This window comes from Juglans regia, chromosome 14 (assembly GCF_001411555.2).
Source record: "Juglans regia cultivar Chandler chromosome 14, Walnut 2.0, whole genome shotgun sequence".
Taxonomy (NCBI): Eukaryota; Viridiplantae; Streptophyta; class Magnoliopsida; order Fagales; family Juglandaceae; genus Juglans; species Juglans regia.
This window is the reverse complement of record NC_049914.1, coordinates 24,995,961-25,018,972: the sequence shown is the minus strand read 5'-3', so window position 1 is coordinate 25,018,972 and position 23,012 is coordinate 24,995,961. Positions and strand designations below refer to the sequence as shown.

Here is a 23,012-nt window from a genome sequence, read left to right as displayed (position 1 = left end):
GACACTTAAACAGGCCCAGTCCGAAAAATAGAAAAGTCCAACAAAAGAAAAAATGCACAATAAAAATAAATAAGAACCAATTAAAAAACATTGCAACTCAAAATTAATAAAATAAAATAATTAAAGTCCAATAATAAAATTATTCATTAAAGCAAAGAGCAATTTAAATGTAAGCACTAATTAATATCAAGAAAGCACATCAAAATAAATTTCACAACTTAAGAATTATAAAATAAATTCAACGAAAAATCCGATAAATTTTAAAACAAGAAAAATAATATTTAAATTAATTAAAATAATCCTTCACTAAAAAAAAAATACACTAAAAATATGAGATATTACAGTCATACTACAGATATCAACTTAGGAGATATTATATAATAATGTCATTCATAAAAATAAACGAAAACCATTACACCGTTGCTGGCTTTTTCCCCTCTCCTCGTATTAGTTAGATTCATTTTTCTTTTTGGGTTTGGCTTCATGTTGGTAGTACAATCATTTTCTTGATGAAAAATCACATTTAGAGCATTTGTGCTTGGATTGTAAAACATTTTCCCAGAGCAAGTACACATACTATCACACAATTAACATGCTTTCAATGCTAATTAAACAGCTGCCAGATATTTGTATGTTTCAAGCATCTCGAACATCACACTTATTACAGTGAAAGCATAATAACTACACACATTATGTGTGCACTACTAGCAGTCAAAATTTAAACTACTTAAACTATAAGCTCGAGACATTTCACATCCAATCACTATAGGCTTTCCACTTGCAAGATTACACAAGGCAAATTCAATGTAGCCTTCAATTATAAGATATTCTAACTCAAATATCTTTCTGGATAATAAGCATGAATTATCCTATAAAACCCAAAGAAATAAATTTCCTTGTAACATTGCATGCCTAAATTATATAACACTGATCTTATTGTAAGATATGGAGGCAACAAATGTGGATGGACCATTGATCCTCCAGCCGCCAACGAATATGCAGTACTGCTAGAGGTTGTAGATAAAATTAAACCATCCCCTTGGACAGAAGTGACAAAGGGGAGTCGTCACAATAGCATTCCAAATTTGTAAGGTATGATCATGATATTCCACGATCAATTGTAACCTCTTTCAAAACAAGTATTGGTTCTTCACTATCATACTCATTTTTAGCCACATCCCTAATAACTTGACACTGCAAACGGTGCCGTAATGTGATACTAATTGGACCCTGAAAAACAGAGTCAAGGCATTCTCTGTAATTTTCAGAGTCTGAAGAATATTAAGGACCAACTTGCAGTCAGATAGGAGAAAGCCAACAATTATGTGAAAGATGTCATAAAAAGGTGTGGGTTGTATAAAGTGGTGTCATTAAATTATCAAATTGTTAGAGAAACAAACGCCTTTAAACAAGGAGGAGGATTCGGAAAGCCAAGAGACCCTAAAGAAAATGGGACGATGGGAGGAACTGGTCCTTTGAACATGGATCCTGCCTAAAAATCAGTTGATAATAATTGCCAAGTACAGTCTGAAAGCAAAAGAATCTGAAAGAAATAGATATCATTGTGTAGCATGAAATTCAGTTGATGCAGATTCCAGGGTTTTAGACTTCATTTCCAAGAATAAACCCACTCTTACACTGAATTAGACAAGCATTATGCATATTACCTTAGAGATAATTAATGAAAAAATGATCATATTTAGAAAAGCTTACTTGCAATGATTGTAAAATCTGGAAAACCAAAAAGTAAAGAAAATCAGGAAAAACCAAAAAATGCAGTATTCTCTTCAGAGTTGACAAGTATACTTCTATGAATCTTAAGCACCCCTAGAGATTTTAAATACAAGATTATAGAAAAATCCCATGGTTCCTTAGTTTTCTATACGTGTTAACCATCCACTGATCTAGGCCATTCATTTTTTTTGGGTAAGTTACCTGGTGTTAACATTAAATACCACACATACATGGAGTGCCACCAAATGGAACAATCTAATTTCAAAGTGCATTGCAAATATTTTTGGCTAACATATTGGAAAACTAATGCTTCACGTTTATCATATACTATGTTAATACATTTTTATAAGTGCCCTAAATTAATATTTTAATTCTATAACACGTTCTAATTCATTCAATACAGCTAAAAGTAAATGCACAAACCCAAAGGACTGTTCCATCCCAACCAAGAGTTACCACAAGGTCAACTTTTGTATGCAGGAGCAAAATTTCCTTCTCTGAAAAAAATAAGAAAGTCATATATATAGGGTAAGATTATAAGCATGCAGCAAACGCAATTACAACTAGAAGGAAATAATATCATACAGGAAAACTAATTGGATACTGTATAATTTTCAAGTGACATTCATATGTTGCACAATTATCAAAACAGATTTGACTTTTATATCCATGAAAAATTTCCACTTAATTATCAGTGGTGGTCAAAACCACAAGCATAGGATAAACCATCCACTTAATTTGGGGGCTAAAACTTGTTATCAGGCCCCTTTATTGGAACATAAGCAATATTAAACATTGACTTTCACAGATATATATATATATATAAGAACATATAAACTTACACAGATATACAAACATGCGGATGGGTGCATTTATGTATGTATGATAATAATCAGTGTGTGTGTGTGTATTGTATTGCGCTTAAAGTTGGGTACACCATCAACAGATGTGACAATTATGACAATAATCAGAAGAGCTGTGCGAAAAGGTTTTAATTATCTATGGTATGCAAGGTTTTTCTATACATTGAAACAAGGAATAAACAAAGTTCCATGTTTTATAACAGCTGGTAAAGAAATGTTCCACTGCTCACCATCTTTCCATGTTTGTACAAAACTGAAGTAAGAAGTTCAACTCGCACACGTGGCTCAACATATATGTCCAATTTTTTCTGTTCCCTCAACCATCTGGGAAAGAAGAAAAATAATATAATTTGAATCGAGATGTTTTTTAGAAAGGCAGATCTAAAATTAGACACCAAAATGATACAATAAAGTCTTTTAGCTTATCGAGAGAGAGAGAGAGAGAGAGAGAGAGAGAGAGAGAGAGAGAGAGAGAGAGAGAGAGAGAGAGATAGCAATAGAAAGACCGATGACATAACCCACCGGTCGCATGTCAGTTATATGTTAAATTATTTTCAGTGTGTGCTTGATGTTGATCACGTCATTAAATTATTTTCAGTGTGTGCTTGATGTTCATCACATCATTAGCTCGTTTGACTAAGAGGTCTTTAGTTACAATCGTGAAACTCCCATTCGGTGATTTCTTCTGTTCTGCACGTACAAAGACCAATTCATAATTACTGGGCATGCTTGTGCATGGGTGTGTGTTTGATACACTTGCTGATAGCTCAAGCTTTTCGAATTTAAGGCGCCTAACACAAATTTATGCTAGTTAGATGCATTCAAATGGTCAACAAAGGATTAACAAAAGAAATTACATAACTGAAAGTTTATATGGATGGAAGCCAATCAGATTGACATTTGTTCCAAAAACACATTTAGCTTATTAACATGGAGCACATTTAGAAAAATTCTACAACATCACTGAGTTGTGATTGCTGCCAAAGAATATATGGAGTTTTTAAATAACAATGTCTAAATATGTTTCTGGAGAGAGAGTGGGGCCTGGGGGACAACATCCTCATTGCCATCTAATTTTCAGTCAGTCCCTTTAAGAGCTTATGTAATGCGTAGAATCTTATCCAGTTCTTTACTCTTCTTTTTCTTAATAAATGAATAGTACAACAAGTCTCCTCGAAGTTCATTAAATTACCTTTTTAGTAGCAATTTTAGAGATTAAAGAGAAGAACGCATACAGTAGCAGTTACAAAACAGAACTTGTAGCAGTTGTGAGATGAGGGTATCTGTTTTTTTTCTTTTTTAATGGCACCGGGTGTCCGAGAACAAAGTCCTGACTAATCCTGGAGGTGCACGGGCCCTTGGCAATGAGTTTTCCGCAAGTGCACTTCGAGTAATTCAAGGGTATCTGGTTTAATATAAACTCAATCCTAAACTAGTATAATGCCTGCAGGCATTTTACAAAGCTCAAATCTGATTGCTCTACCACTACATTTACCTATTAAAAAATATTGCAAATAAAGAAATTGCAGAAAAAATAGCCCTTAGAAAAAAATATATATGAGATCATAGTTTTGTATTCACAACTGACCATTTCTGCACATACAACTTGGACAGAAATTGAATTTGGTTTGGTCAAAATAAGCACGGTTTGTGGGTGTGATTCCCACCTCAAAGAGATCTGAAATAAAAATGAGGTTTCAATTAGAAAAAGATGAACGACCCCAAAATTCTGTTCATATTAGTATGTTCATTTATGCCAATTACTGGAAGCCAACACACCCCATGAGGCTTTGATTAGACAATAGATGACAGACTAAAAATTGTGTTACAACACCCCAAAAAAAAAAAATCAGTCTCATATATCACGCTAGGTATCCTCCATATTTTTTTATATTGGTAAGTATCCTCCATCTTTTTAAGGTAAGACAAATCAATCTATAAAATATTGTTAACTTGAGTGTACAATTTTTATAAATTTACTAATTGCTTGATACAAAAATAGGTATATAATGAAACTTATATGCTATAATAAAATGGGTGGGGTCGAGGCTTTACTTTTCCTAATGGTGGGGACAGGAACCCCTTGTTATCCCCAAGCAAAAATAAGGCAGTTATAGGCATGGTTCAACTTCACAGGGAAGGGATCTTTAGACCCGGCCCTGCCACGCATTATTCCCACTTCTATGAACTATTATAACAGTCACTCAAAGAGTGCCATGCAGAGTTGAGAAAAGAGTGTAAAGGTGAGCAAATAGATAGATCAGTGGCAAAAGCCACTGCTTTGACATGTTAAATTAGTGGTAGAACCACAGCCTCTTACATACAGAACCACAGCCTCTTACATACAGAATAGCTGTGTACCTGCTTACTGCTTCGTTCTGCAGTTGTTATATTCCCTCTTTCAAAGGAGACAATGTCATGTTTGTGCTGATCACTTTGTTGGCCTTTGCAGCACTATGAAAGTTTAAATGAAGCCTGTCTCAGAAACATAATTATATTATAGTTCAATACTGAGATTGGAGGCGTTAGTTGTGCTGCAATATTGTTGATTACAATCAAATCATTTTTACATTTATATGACCATGGAATAAGGGAGAGAAAATGAATAACTAAATTAACTCTAATAAATAAGAACAAAAACATAAATATTATTACCACCATGAAAAAGTATATTAGGTTAAACATTCTCCAGAGAGTCCACAGAGCTTAAGGCACATTGAGAAATAGTAAAAAATAATAACTGGACTAACAGATATCAGAATAAAATTATGCATTCCAAAACAAACGGTATTTTATAAAAAGCCAGGACTCATTAGCTGGGGAAGTACTGAGAAACTACCTTTCTGACCATCTTAGAATCAAAATCAGTTTCCCCATCTCGAAGAACTTCATGCGAGCAAAGTCCATTCCTGCAGCACTTTTCAAATTGCTCATTTGCTTCACTGCACCACACTGGTTGGTTGACCAAGTTCCCCATTCTTGCATCATCAACATCACTACCATGCTCTGTAGCACAAGCCAGAAAATTCCTTGAATAAGGAGAGAGGTTATAAATTTAACCAAAATGTGATGAAAAAATCAGTACATCAAAAAGTATCCAGTGAACTAGACACAGAGAAAGAGAGGGAAATTTTTACTTTTTTTATAAGTAAGAAGTAATTGTATTGATAAAGATAGGCATAGCCCAAGTACATTGGAGGTATACATAAGAGGTATACATCCAAGTTTTCACTAATTGGTTAGGTACAATAGAAGAATCAAGATGCCAAAGGCCTAAAAAATTCTCTTCAGCACAAAAGAGAATTCAACTTTCTCTAAGCAGGATAAATTCTCCAAATGAAACAGAACAAGAAAGGAGCATTTCCAGAAAATCTTAATGAAGGATAATAATGTGTGGGAAAAAGGAGAAAAAAAAAACTCTCCTCAACAACTCTGGATAAGAAAGATCTCCTACACTAATTGAGAAATTAGTTTCCATATAATTCCGAGAATAGTACAGGACTGGCAAATTTGGCAAAACAAGAAACGTTTGGAAGATATAACTCGGATATGATAAAGATACATATAGGCATATGATAGCCTAAATTACATAGGAAGAATAAATGGAAAGGCAAAACTTAATACGATACAAGGAAAGAAATTTGGAACTGGAATGATGTCTGGTGCATTAAAGATGATAGCCTGAGTCGGAGAAAGGGATGGAAAAATAAGCTATATATGGACATTATGTTTGGGATGATTTTATTGAGTCCAAGGGGCAAAGTTTTTTGTCTATAAGTGAGTCTAAATGGAATAGTCTAATTTACGGTTCTAAATCAGAAATGTATTTACTTTCTTCTGTCCCATTAAGGCTTGCAAGTACATTTATAACAATTGCATTAGTTTGGATAATTTGATTACATAAAAAGAAGGCAAAAATAAGAAAAATATATGCAGCATAAACAGACCAGAAAGCAACATTTCAGAGATGAAAAGAAAATTAACCATATTATATCAACAAATATGATGTCAAAGTTTTCATTTTCCTTCGAGTTCTCTCAAAATTTTTCTTGAACTGGAGTGGGAAGTTCTTTAATTATCTTTTATCCCATTGCAAGATTGCTAATGCTTTGTGAAGTGAAAAATTCGAGTTGGTTCCGCTTGTGCTTTGTGGAGTGCGCCATATATCCCTAAATTGATAGATATATGAATAACATATTTTGTTTGCTTGAATTATAAACATTAGTGTTATATATAAGCAGCCTATTATAATACCACTATACTAGTTCTCCCCAAGCCTTTCTATTTGACATATATTACAATGGAGTTAATTAAGCATGTTACAGGAATTAGAATGTCCAAAGTGAATCTGTCTGTTGCCAATGTGGCACTAGTTCATCGGTCTACGGTGAAGATAAATGGTAAAGCTAAAAGCATAGAGAGATGATTTTGAATTAAAAGGGAACATTAGCAGGTTAAGGCAATATGCAACCAGTGAAGATTTCATAATAATAAAATAGATAGTATAGAAATTTGAAGACCAAAGATTTCCCTTTGTCATCTTAGATCAATGATGACAACAATAAAAATAAAAACGAGTTAAATTAACAGGATGATCAAGAATTTTCTTTCATTGGATGAGTACTAAGTTAAGCAATTTTGAAACGTATCTGTTTAATACAGCGAGTGTAAGGCTTGAAAATTATATGGTGCCAAAATTTTCAAACCTGAAGACACATAATGCCCATTAAAAGGAAGATGAATACACAAAAAATAAAGGATAGGATAAGTGATAGATGTAATTCCAATAAGATAAAGGTGGCATGAATTATTAAATGGAGCCAACCATGCTGACGGTACATTGATGACTGACATCTATGATACTGTAGAGAAGTGATACAGTATTCATGAACTATCTACAAGCAAAGGAAATAGTTTATAATGAATTTTCTGTGGAACAGTAGTGGCAAGATGGAAATGTGAACAAAAAAAAAAAAAAAACTTTACTTATAGAAAAAAAGGATGGAAATTTGAACAAAAGAACGGCCTGGCCTTGAATAGCACTGAATCATGGATAAGGACTGCAGTAGCCATCTCCAGATAATTTAGGACAAAGGCTTCTTCTTTAATTTGAGTATGACTAGCAATTCCTAATTTTAAAGACCTTTTCTTTACATATTAAAAACAACACAAGAATATGTAATTAAATGCTGCTATTGCTCAACATTAGAAAACCTTTGCACTCCATTTGCAGATTTCGTGCTCTCTCCAGTTCATATTTACGCTTCCATTCAGCTGCCTCAGCTTGAGCAGAAGCCTTTCCTTCAGCAATAATCTGCCTGATTATTTTGATTGTTGCTATCTTAAACGATCGCCACACAAAATTACTCCTGTACAGGTCCAACAGGGCTGCATGCAAGCCACATTATCAACAGGCAGATTTGAACCCCCCGCACTAGCAGAGAGCTTCCGCTGTGTACAGGCATAAATATTAATTACCCTAGCGCTTCTGGATAAGGACGTGATCCGGCCGCCTTTCAACAAATTTTGCATGAAGTCGTCACTGTTAAGACTGAACAGTGCTTCTGATGTAAGTCAATCCAATCCTTCTCTTTGTATTTTTAGAATTCTCATCGGATAAATTATATATCAAGATACAAATTAAGATAACGCGATTTTTCAAAATATTTGTGCGAAAAAAAAAAAACCAACAACCACCAAAATTGTGTGAACTATCGATCCTAAAGTATATTTCACCCTCAACCCGGAATTCAACACATGAAATCCGTACTTCCACAAACTGAATCCATCCCACATTCAAAAACTAGGCAACACAAAATCTTAAAAATTACAGCTTGCACAAACTGAACGCACTTTTGACCATCAAACTTTTTTCCCACTGCTTCATTATCACAAAGAGGCAAGGAATATACTACCAACCCAGCAACCCACAGTCAGAGGAGCTCCATGTTCAACAAGTACTGAAAAAATCTAAATGCCAAGAACGCAATCAATCCAAGCTTTAGTGGACACCATAGAAGAATAGACACAATCAACATCTGAGAATCCAAAAGAAGAAGCACAGATAATATACAGAAAAGGAGAGAGTTTTGGTTACAGTGGAGTCGAACTTGCTGGGAGACATGGCTGGCGAATCTGTCCAACACCGAAAGAGTAAATTAGATTCCCTTTCTTTCAAACCTCACGAGAACTGTGTGATCTCGAGCAAATTAGGCATTTAAAGGGGGAAACGGGGTTGGAGAAAGACAAAAGATTTGAATTCAAAACCTACGGTAAATTCATCTCAATTTATTTCATCTTATTATTATATTTTTTTAAATTTTTATATAAAATATAATAAATAATTCAATTTTTTTAAATTCTAAAATAATTTTTTTAAATTTCTACATAAAATATAATAAATAATTCAATTTTTATTCTATAATTTATAAATTATTTCAATTCATTTCAACTCATCTCTAAATCGAAACATCGAAGGTTCGGACCCACAAACAACCGCGTGGCGTAGTCATGGTTAATTAAGGCAACTACAGCAAGCTTTTATCACATGGTGCGTACAGGTCAAACCATCCAACCGCCCAAAGCAAAACGCAAGGCGTCAGTCAGATTTGTTGGACTTTGGCCCCCTCCGGCTTGGGTGTAACGGTCTTCTCAGGTTCTTCTTTTGGACTAGAAGCATGGAAGTTCGGATTCAGCCGTTACTAATTTACTGATCGTCAGGTATTACTGCAGTACAATGTAATACGTCTACCTCTGCCCGGTGATTGAAGATCCCCTTACCTTGCCAATGTTCTGATGATATACTGGGCGTGTCGAATGCTTAACCAGCGTACTAGCATTGAATTATGAATAATGATAGATTACTATCTTACTATTACTTATTTATTATTTTTTTTATATTTAATTTTTTTTATTTTACTTAACGATTAAGAAAATAAGTATTAATAAAATTATATATTTTTTTAATTTTTTCTTAGTGATTAAAGATATTAAAAATATACTTAAAATAAAATGATAAAAAAAAAAAACTTATAATACACTTGAGTAGTTGATGGATAGTAATAAAATAGTAAACCTATCACAACCCTTGAATTATTTATTTGCATGTACATGTATATATTTGTATAATATGATTTTAAATTGGGTTGCATTGAATTTTATTCATATTTAAAAATTTACATAGTTATGAATATTATTTCTACAAATTTAAAAATGCAATGCTTACTTTTCAAATTTTATTTTATTACTTTTTTTCTCTCTCCTCTCCCTCGCTCTCCACCAACAAATAGAATTTTAGAAAAAAAATTCTAATGAGTATTAAATGATAGAATTTGCAATGTGCTAATTACAAAATATATAAAAAAAATAGGAAAAATATAAATAATAATATTTTTTTATTATTTGGCTCAAAAATATATAATCAAATGTGAGAGTTTTTCTTGATATATAAAATTAATCTTCAAAAAATATGATTTTGCATATGTATATAAAGAAACCAATGTCAAATGCTCCAATGTGACCTATTCGTAAAGATTACACTTCCTTCTTTGTCATTGGGTACTGTTGATATAAAAATAAAAAATTATATTCTTAAATCCAATCATTTTAAATCTTATAAATTAAATTTTATCACATTAATAATATGCATTAGCATTATATACTTTCCACACGACTTGTAAATAAAAATTTTGTCATTTTACAATTTAAATAATATTAAAAATTATTTATTTAAACAATTGCTTTAGGACAACTACATGTGTTATATTAGGAAAGAATAAACTCACAATTATAATTTATAAACAACCTCTAAAATAGTTCAACAATTATAAGGGAAAAGGATTGTGTAACAACTCAATAAAAGCTGTTAAGTCTATAATACTATAAACAAACAAATAAATGTTATAACTGAAGTTGTTAAAATTATTATAAAGGCTATTAACTTCTTCCTTCCAAATGATATAAATTCTCATTCATTAAGTTCATATTTATTACCCTCCAAATTAATTGCAATATCATTCATAATTATTTGAGGAAAAGATTGGTCATGATTATTAATGAAATTATTTATTAGAATTTCTCTCTACTTAGACAATATATGATCTCGCATGCATGCATGCCAAGTCCTAGTTCTTTTTTTTTTTTTTTGATGAAGAGCCGAGAATCACCTGTCCACGAGTGATCCCGTCCCGATTATATTAATAAATCCTCACTTATGGTAGAAGAAAATCGTGGTTACATACCAATACCTGGCGTTACATCAAGTCCTAGTTCATATTTCATCATCCTTTCATATATCACAAGAGCATTCTTGTTCTATTCCTGCCATGCTATATTACTGTATGCTATATTACTTTTCAACTTTATCTATCAATTTTTACAAATTATATTATAATACTTATTTTTAAAAAGTATGTCTATACAATTTTTTCTCTTTTATTTTTCAAATTACCAAAATTCTTAATTATTTTCAAAACCCTAAGGGGTTCGGCTAAGTGTCGAGGTCTTAGTTTTGGGATATCACTCTCTTTGAAGTTTAAAGTTCAACATCTCATAGATTCAAACAATTATTTACAGTCACATTTCCTAATAAAAAATCAACGATTTAACCATATTCGTGTAGAAAATCCTAACTTACATCTCAACTATCACAATTTATAGCATCAATTTATATTTGACCATTATAATGGATAAATAATATTTTTACTAGCGGCACAATCACTATAAATTGTCAAAAGTGGTAATTTGAGGGATCCAAAATATGAAAAGAACGTAAAAGAGAGAAGTAAATTTATAAATTATTATAATTTAATATAATATATTAAATTTATTTTATAATAAAAATAATTTTATAATTTAATTTATTACATCAAATTATATTAGTTTATAAATTTACTTTTTATAAAATTTGTTTGTGAATAAAAATAAAGAAACTTGCATTAATTTAGTCCCACGAGTGAAACATAAGTCACAATTTACTTCAGCCTTTTAGATTTATTAATTAAAATAGATTTAAAAAATAAGTGAAATGACATAATTTTATATATCTCAAATGAAGAGACAGTTTATAAAAGAAGGGATCGTACTACAGCCCCCCGCTGGGGGCTGTAGTATATATTGTATGTTTTTTTTTTTTAAGTTATTTTTTATATAATTTTTTTTAATATTTTTTAATATTTTTTTAAAAATAAAATAAATTTAGAACATCATTAAAAACACTTTCTTAATCAAGAAGTAAAAAAAAAGTTATTAAAAAATACTTCTTTAATCACGAAGTAAAATAAAAAATTATAAAAAATATTTTATATTTTACTTCGTAATTAAGCAAGTATTATTAATAATATTATAAATTTTTTTATTTTTTAAAAATATTTAAAATTATTAAAAACATATATATAAAAAAAGAATTAAAAAATACACATAAAAAAATACACTAAAACTCCAGCGGGAGCCCCAACGGGAGCTCCAGCATTTTCCTAAAAGAAGTGGTAGTTTGAGGCGTAAAGGAATAATTTAACAGCTTAAAGGTCATATTATTGAATGAGTACTACTTTAGGAGAGTAGTGTAATTATTTTTGGGATTTCCGCTAGTGAAATATCAACTAATTTTTTTAATGAAGAGGGTTACGGTCATAAAAATTTTTTATAAAATATCATATTAAATCACTTCAATTTATGAGTTCATTTTGTGAAATCTTTTTATAAATAGAGCATTTCTCTTTTTCAATTTGCAACATAGATATCTATATTTCTCAATTTATTTCAATTATGAAAATTACAAAAATATATGAGAAATAATTGAAAATTTTAATATCTTATTATGGAAAGTAAAGAAAAGACGGCAGATTATGAATTTACTTGGTAAAGGAAAAAAGCTTGGAACAATCTCTATAAGAAATAACTAAAAAAAGAAACTAATAGAGAGCTGAAAACGCCCAATAGGCCTGAACCCACCCGCCATGGACTCCTTTCAAGCCACCTACAGAGAGGAAGATGACGAAGTGGACGAGTCCGTACATCCCACCACCAACAACTGGGACGACCGTGAAGAAATCTAAGAAGAAGAACTATAACGTGTGGGTTACAAAGTCGACTCGCAAAAGCAAGAAGAAGAATAAGTCGAATAACCACCACAACACCCCGGCTGAGGAAACCGTCCTCATTACCCCGATCCAGAAGTTCCCGGACAAGTCAGACGACACCCAGGACATGAAAATCTGCCTCTGGAAGCTTTACAAGGCCGAGAAAGTCGAACTGAGCGACGACAGATTGAGCGCCCGGGAGCACCAAAGGGTACAGGATGGTTAGAGCGACTAGAGGGGTCGTGGAGGGCGCGTGGTACTTCGAGATTAAAGTTGTGAGATTGGGAGAGGCGGGGCCACACGCGCCTCGGGTGGTCCACTGAGAAAGGGGACCTCCAGGCGCCTGTTGGGTATGACGGGAACAGTTTCGGGTACAGAGACATTGATGGGAGCAAGGTGCACAAGACGTTGAGGGAGAAGTATGGGGAAGAGGGGTATAAGGAAGGTGATGTTATTGGGTTCTACATTAGTTTGCCGGAGGAAGGTTTGTGCGCGCCGAAGCCCCCACATTTGGTTTTGTATAAGGGGCAGAGGTATGCATGCGCGCCGGATGCCAAGGAGGAGGCCCCAAAAGTGGTGCCTGGTAAGCGGTTCTTCGCCTTGTAACGTGTACTATATAAATTTCTGGAAAAACTATACTTGTAAGCCGCTGCGGAGGCCACGCTCTCCACAGCTGACATGATAATATTTGATTCGCAAGAAATCCCTGTTTCTAGCTATTGTTGGTGAGTATATATGTGCATTCAGAAAGATTTCTACTTCATTTTGATAATATTTGTTGGCTGTTTCTTGGTTATGCTGTTGTCAAGTCGTGTTGATTGGCCATATCTGGGAGATCAAGGCTATAGCTTTGCCATTGATTGCCAAAATCTTCAATTCGAATGTATTGCATCATGCTAAGAGCTGAATCGAGCTCGAGATCAAGCAAATAGAACATGGCATAGTTTTAATCATGTTAAAGTTGGGCAAGAGGAGCCTGTTGATGCGGCATGGGAAAAGGGTGGTCATTAGGCGTATATTGTAGTTTTGGCACTTGATTGTTTGATGTCGGTATTTCATTGAGTACTCTATTAAATGAAGCCTCAAACGCCAATCAATTGGAATTGGCTACATCAGTGTATATCTTCTGGTTCTTTCTAGGCATGCACTCGGGCTGTATATATTCCGAGCTATCAAATATTGCCTTCATCTAAAGCATTCTGCACTAATGTTAAGGAATATCTTACTGGAAGCCAAGTCGCAGCTCGTAGACCTGCAAAACAAGATAGAGTGGTTAATTAGGAAGGAGATGGGGACTTATAATATGGGTTTAAATGGAGTGATACATTCGGGAGCTGAGATGGGTCTAAAGCCCGGGTTTCAACCAAGTGGGCAAGAGCCCAGTCCTCCAATGGTTTACGGGCAAGAAATGGGCCCTAGAGGAAGTGGGCCTTGTAAGCCCGCTCCAGGAGCAAACAAGAGTTGGAGGATCCGGATGGAGAAGGACCCGAGACCAAGTTCCATCGGTAACTCGACTCGCGCACCGATACCACCATCGGAAGCCGAGACCACCACGGCGGGACCTTCGCCAGTGGACCAGACAGCGCCGACGAAGGTGGTGGAGCAGTTTCCCCCTTTGAGCGAAACGGAAAAAGTGACTCAGAAGATGGGTTTGGAAAATCGAGAGTCGAGACCAATATCGGATGATGCGAGGTTCACGGTGGGTCCTTCCTCAGTGGCTCAGACAGCGCCGATGATGGTGGTGGAGCAAATTCTTCCCTCGCGTGATCCGGAAAAAGTAACGCAACCAGTTGGTTTTTTCCCAGATGTACCTATCGATACACAGAACCTGCCGATAGAGTCTTTGGACATTTTGGCTAATGGGAAGGACCTTCACAGTGCCGAAATACTCTCACAGCGCTCTACAGAGCCCAGTGAGAAGACTCTGGAAGGAGGGGCTGAGAGGATTGTAGAACTTGGGGATGACAGTGTAGAACTCACGGAGACTAATGTGGACATAATAATGGTTCCTGAAACTCAGGTGAGCTCTTTCCCTACAGTAAATGAGGTGGTCAGTTTGGTGAATGAGGGCGAATGGGAAGGTCAGAATTTGTTGGGAGGGGAGGGAGAATCAGGGGTTAGAGAGCCATTTCCGTTAACTTGCTTGTTTCCTAATGAGTTTGAAATCTCGGAATGGGTATTCAAAATGGTCAAGGATATTCAACATGTGGTGGGAATGGAGAGCGTGGGGTATGAAGAACAGTTTATGGCCCTTCTCACTGCCATTGAGGTAGGCCATTCTCATTCCAAGAAATCTGGTTCCAAGAAGCAGAGGGAACTTAACAGACTAAAATGGTCATTGAATGAGGGGAGCTCAAGTCGCGATAGGAGCAAAGGGAAGGGTACACATGTTTCCTTATGAAGCCAAAAATTGTGTCTTGGAATGTACGCGGGTTGAATGAGATTAATAAACGCCATCTTATAAAGAATTTGCTTAGGGATTGGAAAGCGGATATCGTGTGTCTACAAGAAACCAAGCTGAAATTGGTGTCTAGGAAGATAGTGAGAAGTTTGTGGTGCTGTCCATATGCGGATTGGGTATATTTGGCTTCAAATGGGGCATCGGGTGGGATACTAGTGATGTGGGATAAAAGGGTGGTGGAAAAAATGGAGGAGTTTGTCGGAGAATACACAGTGGCTTGTTCGTTTAAAATGGTGGAGGATAATTTTTTATGGGCATTTGCAGGTATATATGGACCAAATGATGACACTACCAGACAATGTTTGTGGGAAGAACTTGCGGGAGTGTACAGTTGGTGGGACCTCCCCTGGTGCATAGGTGGTGATTTTAATGTGGTAAGATTTCCTAGTGAGAGGTCTGGTAATAGTCGGATTTGTCCTGCCATGACAGAATTCTCAGAGTGCATCTTTGATTTGAATTTGGTGGATATCCCACTGATAGGTGGGCCTTTTACTTGGTCGAATAGTCAGACGTGGTCTCGTCTAGATAGATTCTTATTATCGCCGGATTGGGAAATTCATTATCCGGAGGTATGTCAGAAGAGACTATCGCGACTATTTTCGGATCATTTTCCCATTTTATTGGATGGAGGTGGTATCCAAGGAGGCCGTAGATATTTCAAGTTTGAAAACATGTGGCTCAATAGTGAAGGTTTTGTGGAAATGGTTAGACAGTGGTGGTCATCTTATCAGTTCTTTGGTACACCCTCTCATATTTTTGCAGGCAAATTAAAAGCTCTAAAAAATGATTTAAAGCTTTGGAACCTTCAATCTTTTGGAGATATAAGGGTACAAAAGAGAGCCAAGATGGAGGAATTACAGAACATTGAGAAGATCACTGAAGATAGAACGCTCACAGTAGAGGAAGTCTCACGTAAGGCAGAACTTGTCTCAGAGTTGGAAAGAGTATTATCCTTGGAGGAAATCTCATGGCGTCAGAAGTCTAGGGCACTTTGGTTGAAAGAAGGGGACAGAAGTACAAAATTTTTCCATAGAGTGGCTAACTCTCATAGGAGAAATAATACCATTGAAATGCTTAAAATCAATGGTATTGAAAGCACGGAGGCTTCAGAGATCCGGGAACATGTGGTGACTTTTTATGAAACTTTATTTAGAGAAGGTGAGGGGTGGAGGCCAAAATTAGATGGACTTGATTTTGATTCAATTGAGTCACAGACATCGTCATGGTTGGAAAGACCCTTTGAGGAAGAGGAGGTGTATAAAGTGGTCAGAGGATTGGCGAAGGATAAAGCACCAGGTCCAGACGGTTTCTCACTCGGTTTCTACCAAACCTGTTGGGAGGTTGTGAAAGATGATATTATGAATATATTCCAGGAATTCTTTATGGCGGGGAAATTCAAGAAAAGCCTGAATGCTACATTTCTCGTTCTGATTCCAAAGAAGACTGGAACATCGGAAGTGAAGGACTTTAGACCAATTAGCCTTATTAATGGGGTATACAAAATAATCTCCAAGGTGCTTGCAAACAGGCTAGGGATGGCCATTGGCAAGATAATCTCAAAGCCACAGAACGCTTTTGTAAGGGGTCGCCAAATTTTAGATTCTGTCTTAATCGCCAATGAATGTCTGGATAGTAGGTTAAAGTCTGGTGTTGCAGGGATTATCTGTAAACTAGATATGGAGAAGGCATATGATCATGTGAACTGGGACTTCCTCTTGTATTTATTGGAGAGATGCGGCTTTGGGGAGAAGTGGTGTAGGTGGATCAGATGGTGTATTTCAACAGCAAGATTTTCAGTTTTAATCAATGGCAATCCAGAGGGCTTCTTCAACAGCTCACGAGGCTTAAGACAGGGAGATCCCCTATCCCCTCTATTATTTGTTATCATCATGGAGGCTCTGAGTAGGATGTTAGAGGCGGTAGCCAGTCATGGGTTTTTGTCAGGATTTCTAGTGGGTGATTCGAACAGGGGTTTGATCTCGGTATCTCATCTATTATTTGCAGATGACACACTAATCTTTTGTGAAGCAGAGCAAGACCAACTTCGGGCTTTGAAGGCGCTTCTTTTTTGTTTTGAAGCAGCGTCAGGGCTGAGAGTAAATTTTGATAAGTCAGAATTAGTGGCTGTTGGGAATGTCAGTAATTCTCGGCATCTGGCTAACATTCTAGGGTGCAAGGTCGCTTCTTTACCTATGACATATTTGGGGTTACCGTTGGGGGCTGTATCACGGGCATTAGGTATATGGGATACCGTGATTGAGAAAATAGAACGAAGATTAGCAGGGTGGAAGAGAATGTATCTATCGAAAGGAGGCCGGGTGACCCTTATCAAGAGCACTCTTTCTAACTTACCAACATATTTTCTGTTTTTATTTCCAATTCTAGCTTGTGTGGCGGCGAGAATTGAAAAACTATATCATGACTTTCTATGGAGTGGATTGGGAGAGGAACTCAAGTTCCACCTGGTCAGTTGGGATAAGGTGTGCAAACCAATTTCCACAGGTGGGTTGGGGATAAAGAATTTGCGAATATTTAACCGGGCACTTCTTGGGAAATGGCTTTGGAGGTACACTATGGAATCGGAAGCTCTCTGGAAAATTATGGTGGATTGCAAATATGGCAGGGTATGGGGGGGCTGGTGCTCTAGTGAAGGGAATGGGTCTCAGGGTGTGGGGATATGGAAACACATAAGACGAGGGTGGGGGGTCTTTTCTCGATATACTAAATTTAGGGTGGGGGAAGGTACTCGTATAAAATTTTGGAGGGATATTTGGTGTGGGGAAGAGGCACTCATGGACTCTTTTCCTATGGTTTTCCGAGTGGCAAGTGACCAAGAAGCTTCGGTGGCGAACCTCATGGATAGTTCAGGGGATCAAATTCATTGGAATATACTCTTTAATAGAGCAGCTCAAGACTGGGAAATAGACAGTTTTGAAGTTTTTTTCAGAGTAATGTATAATATGAAGCCGAATGGAAGATGTGGTGATAAGCTGTGGTGGACACCAGCAGGTAAGGGAATATTCTCGGTGCATTCCTTTTATAAAGCCCTTACCGCACTTCCGAACACCCATTTCCCTTGGAAAAAACTGTGGAGGAATAAGGCACCCCCTAAGGCACTTTTCTTCACTTGGACAGCGGCTCTGGGTAAGATTTTGACTACTGACAATTTAAGAAAGCGTAGGGTCATTATTCAGGATTGGTGTTGTATGTGCAAGAAAGCGGGGGAGACAGTGGATCATCTTTTGTTACATTGTGAGACAGCTAGTGCCGTGTGGAGTGAAGTGTTCAGTCGTATAGGTTTAAATTGGGTGATGCCGGCTACTGTGGTGGAATTATTGGCTAGTTGGGTAATACCAGATGGACCCCCACAAATCAAAGCTGTATGGAAGATGGTTCCTAGCTGCATAATGTGGAGTATATGGCGAGAGCATAATGAACGGACATTCGAAGATAAGGAGCGGTCCCTAGAGGAGCTTCGAGTCTTATTTTTTCGTACTTTACTGCTTTGGGCTATAGCTGTAGACTTTAATGGTCTAAATGTACATGATTTTCTTGTTTCTTTTACAGCAACTTAGATAGGCCTGTACTCTAGTATAACTCCTTGTGTACTTGGGCTATGCCTATTCTTATTTATACTATCGTTTACTTATCAAAAAAAAAATGTTAAGGAATTTTGACAGTAAATATAAACTAAGAGGAAAAGGTAGGACATAACCTTGGAATTTTTTAGACTGAACTAATCTAATGGTTTTGGAATAACATAATTTTTTTTAATTGGCACCGTGTGTCCAAGAACAAAGTCTATGAATCCCAAGACTGCATTGGCCCTCGGCGAGGAGTTTTCCGCAAGTGCACCTCGGGTAATTCTAAGTTCGATGGCCCCTAGAAATTATTTGCACTCAAGAGGATTTGAACTTTAAACCTGGAGGGATCATACCACCAAGACTAAGGCCTTTACCACTTGAGCCAATCCCTAGGAGTTGGAATAACATAATTCAGAACCGAATTGACCTTTTATCAGATATGAAATCAAAGAAAATACAGAAAAGTATTTCTGCTGCAAATTTGAAGTCTGAGGATGGAATGTATACTTTGTTTGACAACAAATGTAAAAATCATTATAGCGATGGATTGCATCTAACCACGATTTAGCTATGTGGACAACGCCATGCATATTCTTTGTAGAGAGAGTTTATTTTTGGCTGTTTCTGTCCTTAAGTGCTGCTTGTTTCATACATATTTTACGTACTGCCTTCCACTTCCTTTCCTTGTCCCTCTTAGTTTTGTATGTGTACCTTCTACATGTTCTCAAAATGAGTGCTTGAATATATGGTCTTTATTATGGAGCTTTATTTATTTTACTTTTACATGGTGAAGATTTGCTAGAGTCTTGTAATATAGTTTTCTCCCGATTGATTTAAATATTTAGTTGTGTGATTAATTTTTGAGAGAGAAGATGTCAGCTTGATTCATAGATGGTTTTCACATATCATGGAACACATATGTTCCGCTTATACTGGAAACACAGGGTCAGGTAAGCGGTTGACTGGAAATTGCTTTAATGGCTGCTTTTGTGGTGGACTGATTGTGGCTGGAAATAATCCACAGGTTGACTGCCCCTACTTGTTGGTTTGCACTTGTTATTTTGCTATACTGAACAAAATCTACATGTTGATTGCCCATATGGTTCATTCAATCCTAGGCAAATTTCCTGTTCCCTTTTTCTTGCAAACCTGGAACCATAAGGCTTGCAGTAAGAATGAGTGGAGAAAAGAACTATGGTTTTCAACATGAGCCTCTCTCAGTAACTGAGAGAGCCCTCTATGCGCTACAAGAGTCCAAACATGCTGCAAACTTTCGAAATTCAATTTTGGTTTTAATCTAATTAGGTTGTTAGAAATAAATAGTACTTAAACTTTCGGCATCAGTGGAAACTAGAGCTTTGCATTACTGTTGAGAATCTGGTGGCAAAGATGCTCAAATCTAATCCAAGTAACTGGCTTTGGTCAGTGGCAATTGAAAAAACCCAACTTTAGTTGAGTGTGAGCACCTCTGGCTAAGAGACTTTTTCATAAGCAAAATTGCTGCCTTCTTGACTGACTATTACATTAAATATTATTTCAAATTTGTTCAGCATTGTTTTAACTTTGTGACACAATAAGCATGTTTGATTTTTTTTTCTTTGTTAAACTGAGGATGTTAATATCTTAACTATATTTAATCATCGGAACAGTCTGTATTCACTTTGCATGAAAACATTGTCTCTTCTCTGCAGGAAGTGAGATATCTTTCTTCAAGAATGGGATCTGTCAAGGAGTTGCTTTCAAGGATCTATGTGGTGGTCGCTACTACCCTGCTGCTTCAATGTACACTCTTCCAAATCAGCCAAATTGTGTAGTCAACTTCAACTTTGGCCCTGATTTTGAATTCTTTCCGGCAGATTTTAACGAACGTCCTGTGCCTAGGCCCATGGTTGAAGTTCCTTATCGTGGGTTTGAGAACCGAGTTGAAAATGGAGTGTCAACTGAGAAGAAACATTAGCCAGCAAGCGGCACGTTTCAACCGTAACACTTGCAGAGCTGGGAGTTGGATCTGAGTTTAACATTCTGTTGTAAATTATTTTCTGTTAAATTACGACTGAAAAAATTATTCAATGACATTGTAAACTCGACCTTTCAATGGAAGAGAGAAAACCCGCATGTGAAATATAGTAATGATATTGCTTGAGCCCAATGACATTTTGATAGTTTTATCGTAGTTCTAGTGGGAGATTCTGGTTTTTCATTGTTGTGATGCCGCACTGTAAAAGCATGTTATAATTAATATTATTGTTGTAGTTCCTTATGGACAGATTGGGTTGATTGCTCAGAGTTCTAAGTGGTGGAAATCCTTCTGTTTCACACATTAAGGTACGAATGGAGGTTTTCTTCAGTTTTTGTATTTTCTTCTTCTTCTTTCTTATTCTCTCATCTTTGGGTCTAATCTGTGAGTTAAGGTGGTTGAAGTTTCTGTGAATAGATGGCTTAGATTTAGGGTTGTGTTTTGGTCAATTAAAATTGGGGGTTTATTGTATTGGTTTTAATTTGTTGACAAATCATTGAATCGAGAAATGAACCAACATCACTTTTTAAGTTCATATTAATGCGAAAGTGTCTTGAATCTCTTGAGATGTTATCAAAGGTCGTTACCAATGATACCATGTGTTGTTTTGTTGTCGAGGAAAAAAAAAATCACTTTCTCTTCTTCTCCATTGTTGAGATAATCTATTGAACTGTATCCTTATATGCTTTTGTGAATGTGACTGGCACAAGTATTAATACTATCAAAGGATAACTCTTTTTTTTTCCAGAAATTTATTGTTATGTTTTTTTGGACAATAATGTTTCCTTGACCATTAGATTAAGTGTGTACGGGTGATTTTGTAAATCTTCTTGACCATTTGATTAAATATATGTAGAGAACCTGAATTGCAAATATTAATCTTGGTGCAACCCAGAGGAAATCATTAGGTATTGGTTTAAGTGCTGATGGCATTTTAAGCTGCAAGTGAAGATTTAAGCATTATTATCAGAGGTAAGTACTCTATTTCTAACACAGTTGTATCAAATCTTTGATCCAATCTAAAATTATTTACAATAAGAAATTACGCTAGACACACCATAAACTCCTGCAGCTAAATACAGTGAAACTCTAATAAGATGGAATTGTAATTAAAATTCGTATACATAATAGAAACACCTAGTGCTGTGATTCCATGGAAGTTGAAATCACCCACGAGTTTCCATAAGTTAACCTCCTAAACCAAGAAATACAATTGTTTTTAAACAAGAAGGGAGGTCATAACCATGAAAAGAGCATGAATCCTACGTTACTTAGAAATGTGAGGAGATATCACCTCTCATGGTGGCTTGTCATTTTTGTCTATGGCATGATCACACTCAACCAGCCATAATAGTTAATTGGACTCTAATTTTTCCTTTGGGTTAGTTTCCTTTTTTTTTTCATGCAAAGTGAAATCTCCATTTATTATTGGCTTTAAATATGTGTAGTAGCATGCTTTTTGGCTGAAATTTCTGACAAACAGAAAAGTTGATGCACTTAATCTAATATCTAAAAAAGAATACCTTATTTCTGTTTTGATGCCTTTGCTGGTATATGAACACATAACATTTGAAATGAGAAACATATATCCCTTTGGTGTTTTTGTTAACCAGCCTCCATCAGTAAAAAAATGTTATAATAATTTTTATTATTTTGCTATTCTCTATTCCGAGTGTTTTTGTTAAGAACTCGAGAAACTTGAGTGGCTTTTGCAAACCATTTTGCATGGTAAAGACCCAAGGAGTTTTAACTTTAAAATTATGAACATATGTTCTCTACCTTGCTTTTTCCCGTGGATTATGTCTAGATCCCCTTTCCTAATTTCTATTTGTTGTGGAGAATTTGATATTTGCTTCTTCTTAAATCACTTGATCTAAAATACTGTATAACTCATATTTTCCTTGGAATTTTTATAATGTGTCCTTTTTTCTTCATAGTCTCTATTTGTCAGTAGTTAACATTCATTAGCTTTTTATGTGTGCTAGAGCTATATTGGCAGAGTATTCTGGTCCTGTTCTTGGAGTATTGTCTGCAGTGTTATATGGATGGAGAGGCTGTGTCTGGAAGAAGGTAGCTCTCTCTAATATGCTTGGTTGTAATTGATTTTAGGGTGTATGATGTTTGAATAATGCTCATCATATCAGTCAAAGATCATAATCTTAGAGCATGTAAGCTTTGGTTTTATTTCTGACATGTTTTTCTTTTTTTTGTTTTCATCCAATGCTTAACATGAATGCAAGAGTTTTGCAACACATAGGGTTAATGACAATATCA

General features: G+C 35.7%; 2 protein-coding genes across 5 annotated transcripts; one reads left to right on the top strand and one right to left on the bottom strand.

Annotated features, from left to right (window-relative positions):
* Positions 1–766: 766 nt before the first annotated feature.
* Positions 767–8,771, bottom strand: LOC108994586 (NAD(H) kinase 1-like). 4 transcript variants are annotated; one of them, XR_001996717.2, is made up of 5 exons: positions 7,812–8,771; positions 5,437–5,603; positions 4,959–5,072; positions 2,828–2,921; positions 767–2,231 (listed from the first exon to the last, which is right to left on the bottom strand). XR_001996717.2 is itself a non-coding variant. In XM_018969856.2 (4 exons), exons 1-4 carry the CDS (start codon positions 7,851–7,853, stop codon positions 2,187–2,189), a joined length of 348 nt encoding a protein of 115 aa, XP_018825401.1. In that variant the 5' UTR covers positions 7,854–8,771; the 3' UTR covers positions 767–2,186. The 4 variants fall into 4 exon arrangements, 3 of the variants coding, with proteins under 3 accessions (XP_018825401.1, XP_018825402.1, XP_035541271.1); XM_018969856.2 differs by lacking the exon at positions 4,959–5,072; XM_018969857.2 differs by lacking the exon at positions 4,959–5,072 and having other exon boundaries at positions 8,695–8,771.
* A 3,754-nt stretch (positions 8,772–12,525) lies between these two features.
* LOC108994585 (protein TRAUCO-like) lies at positions 12,526–21,032 on the top strand. The gene is given in 4 exon segments (XM_018969853.2): positions 12,526–12,872; positions 12,874–12,969; positions 12,971–13,259; positions 20,413–21,032. Coding segments are annotated over 4 exon segments (936 nt in total). The 5' UTR covers positions 12,526–12,587; the 3' UTR covers positions 20,679–21,032.
* Positions 21,033–23,012: the final 1,980 nt, after the last annotated feature.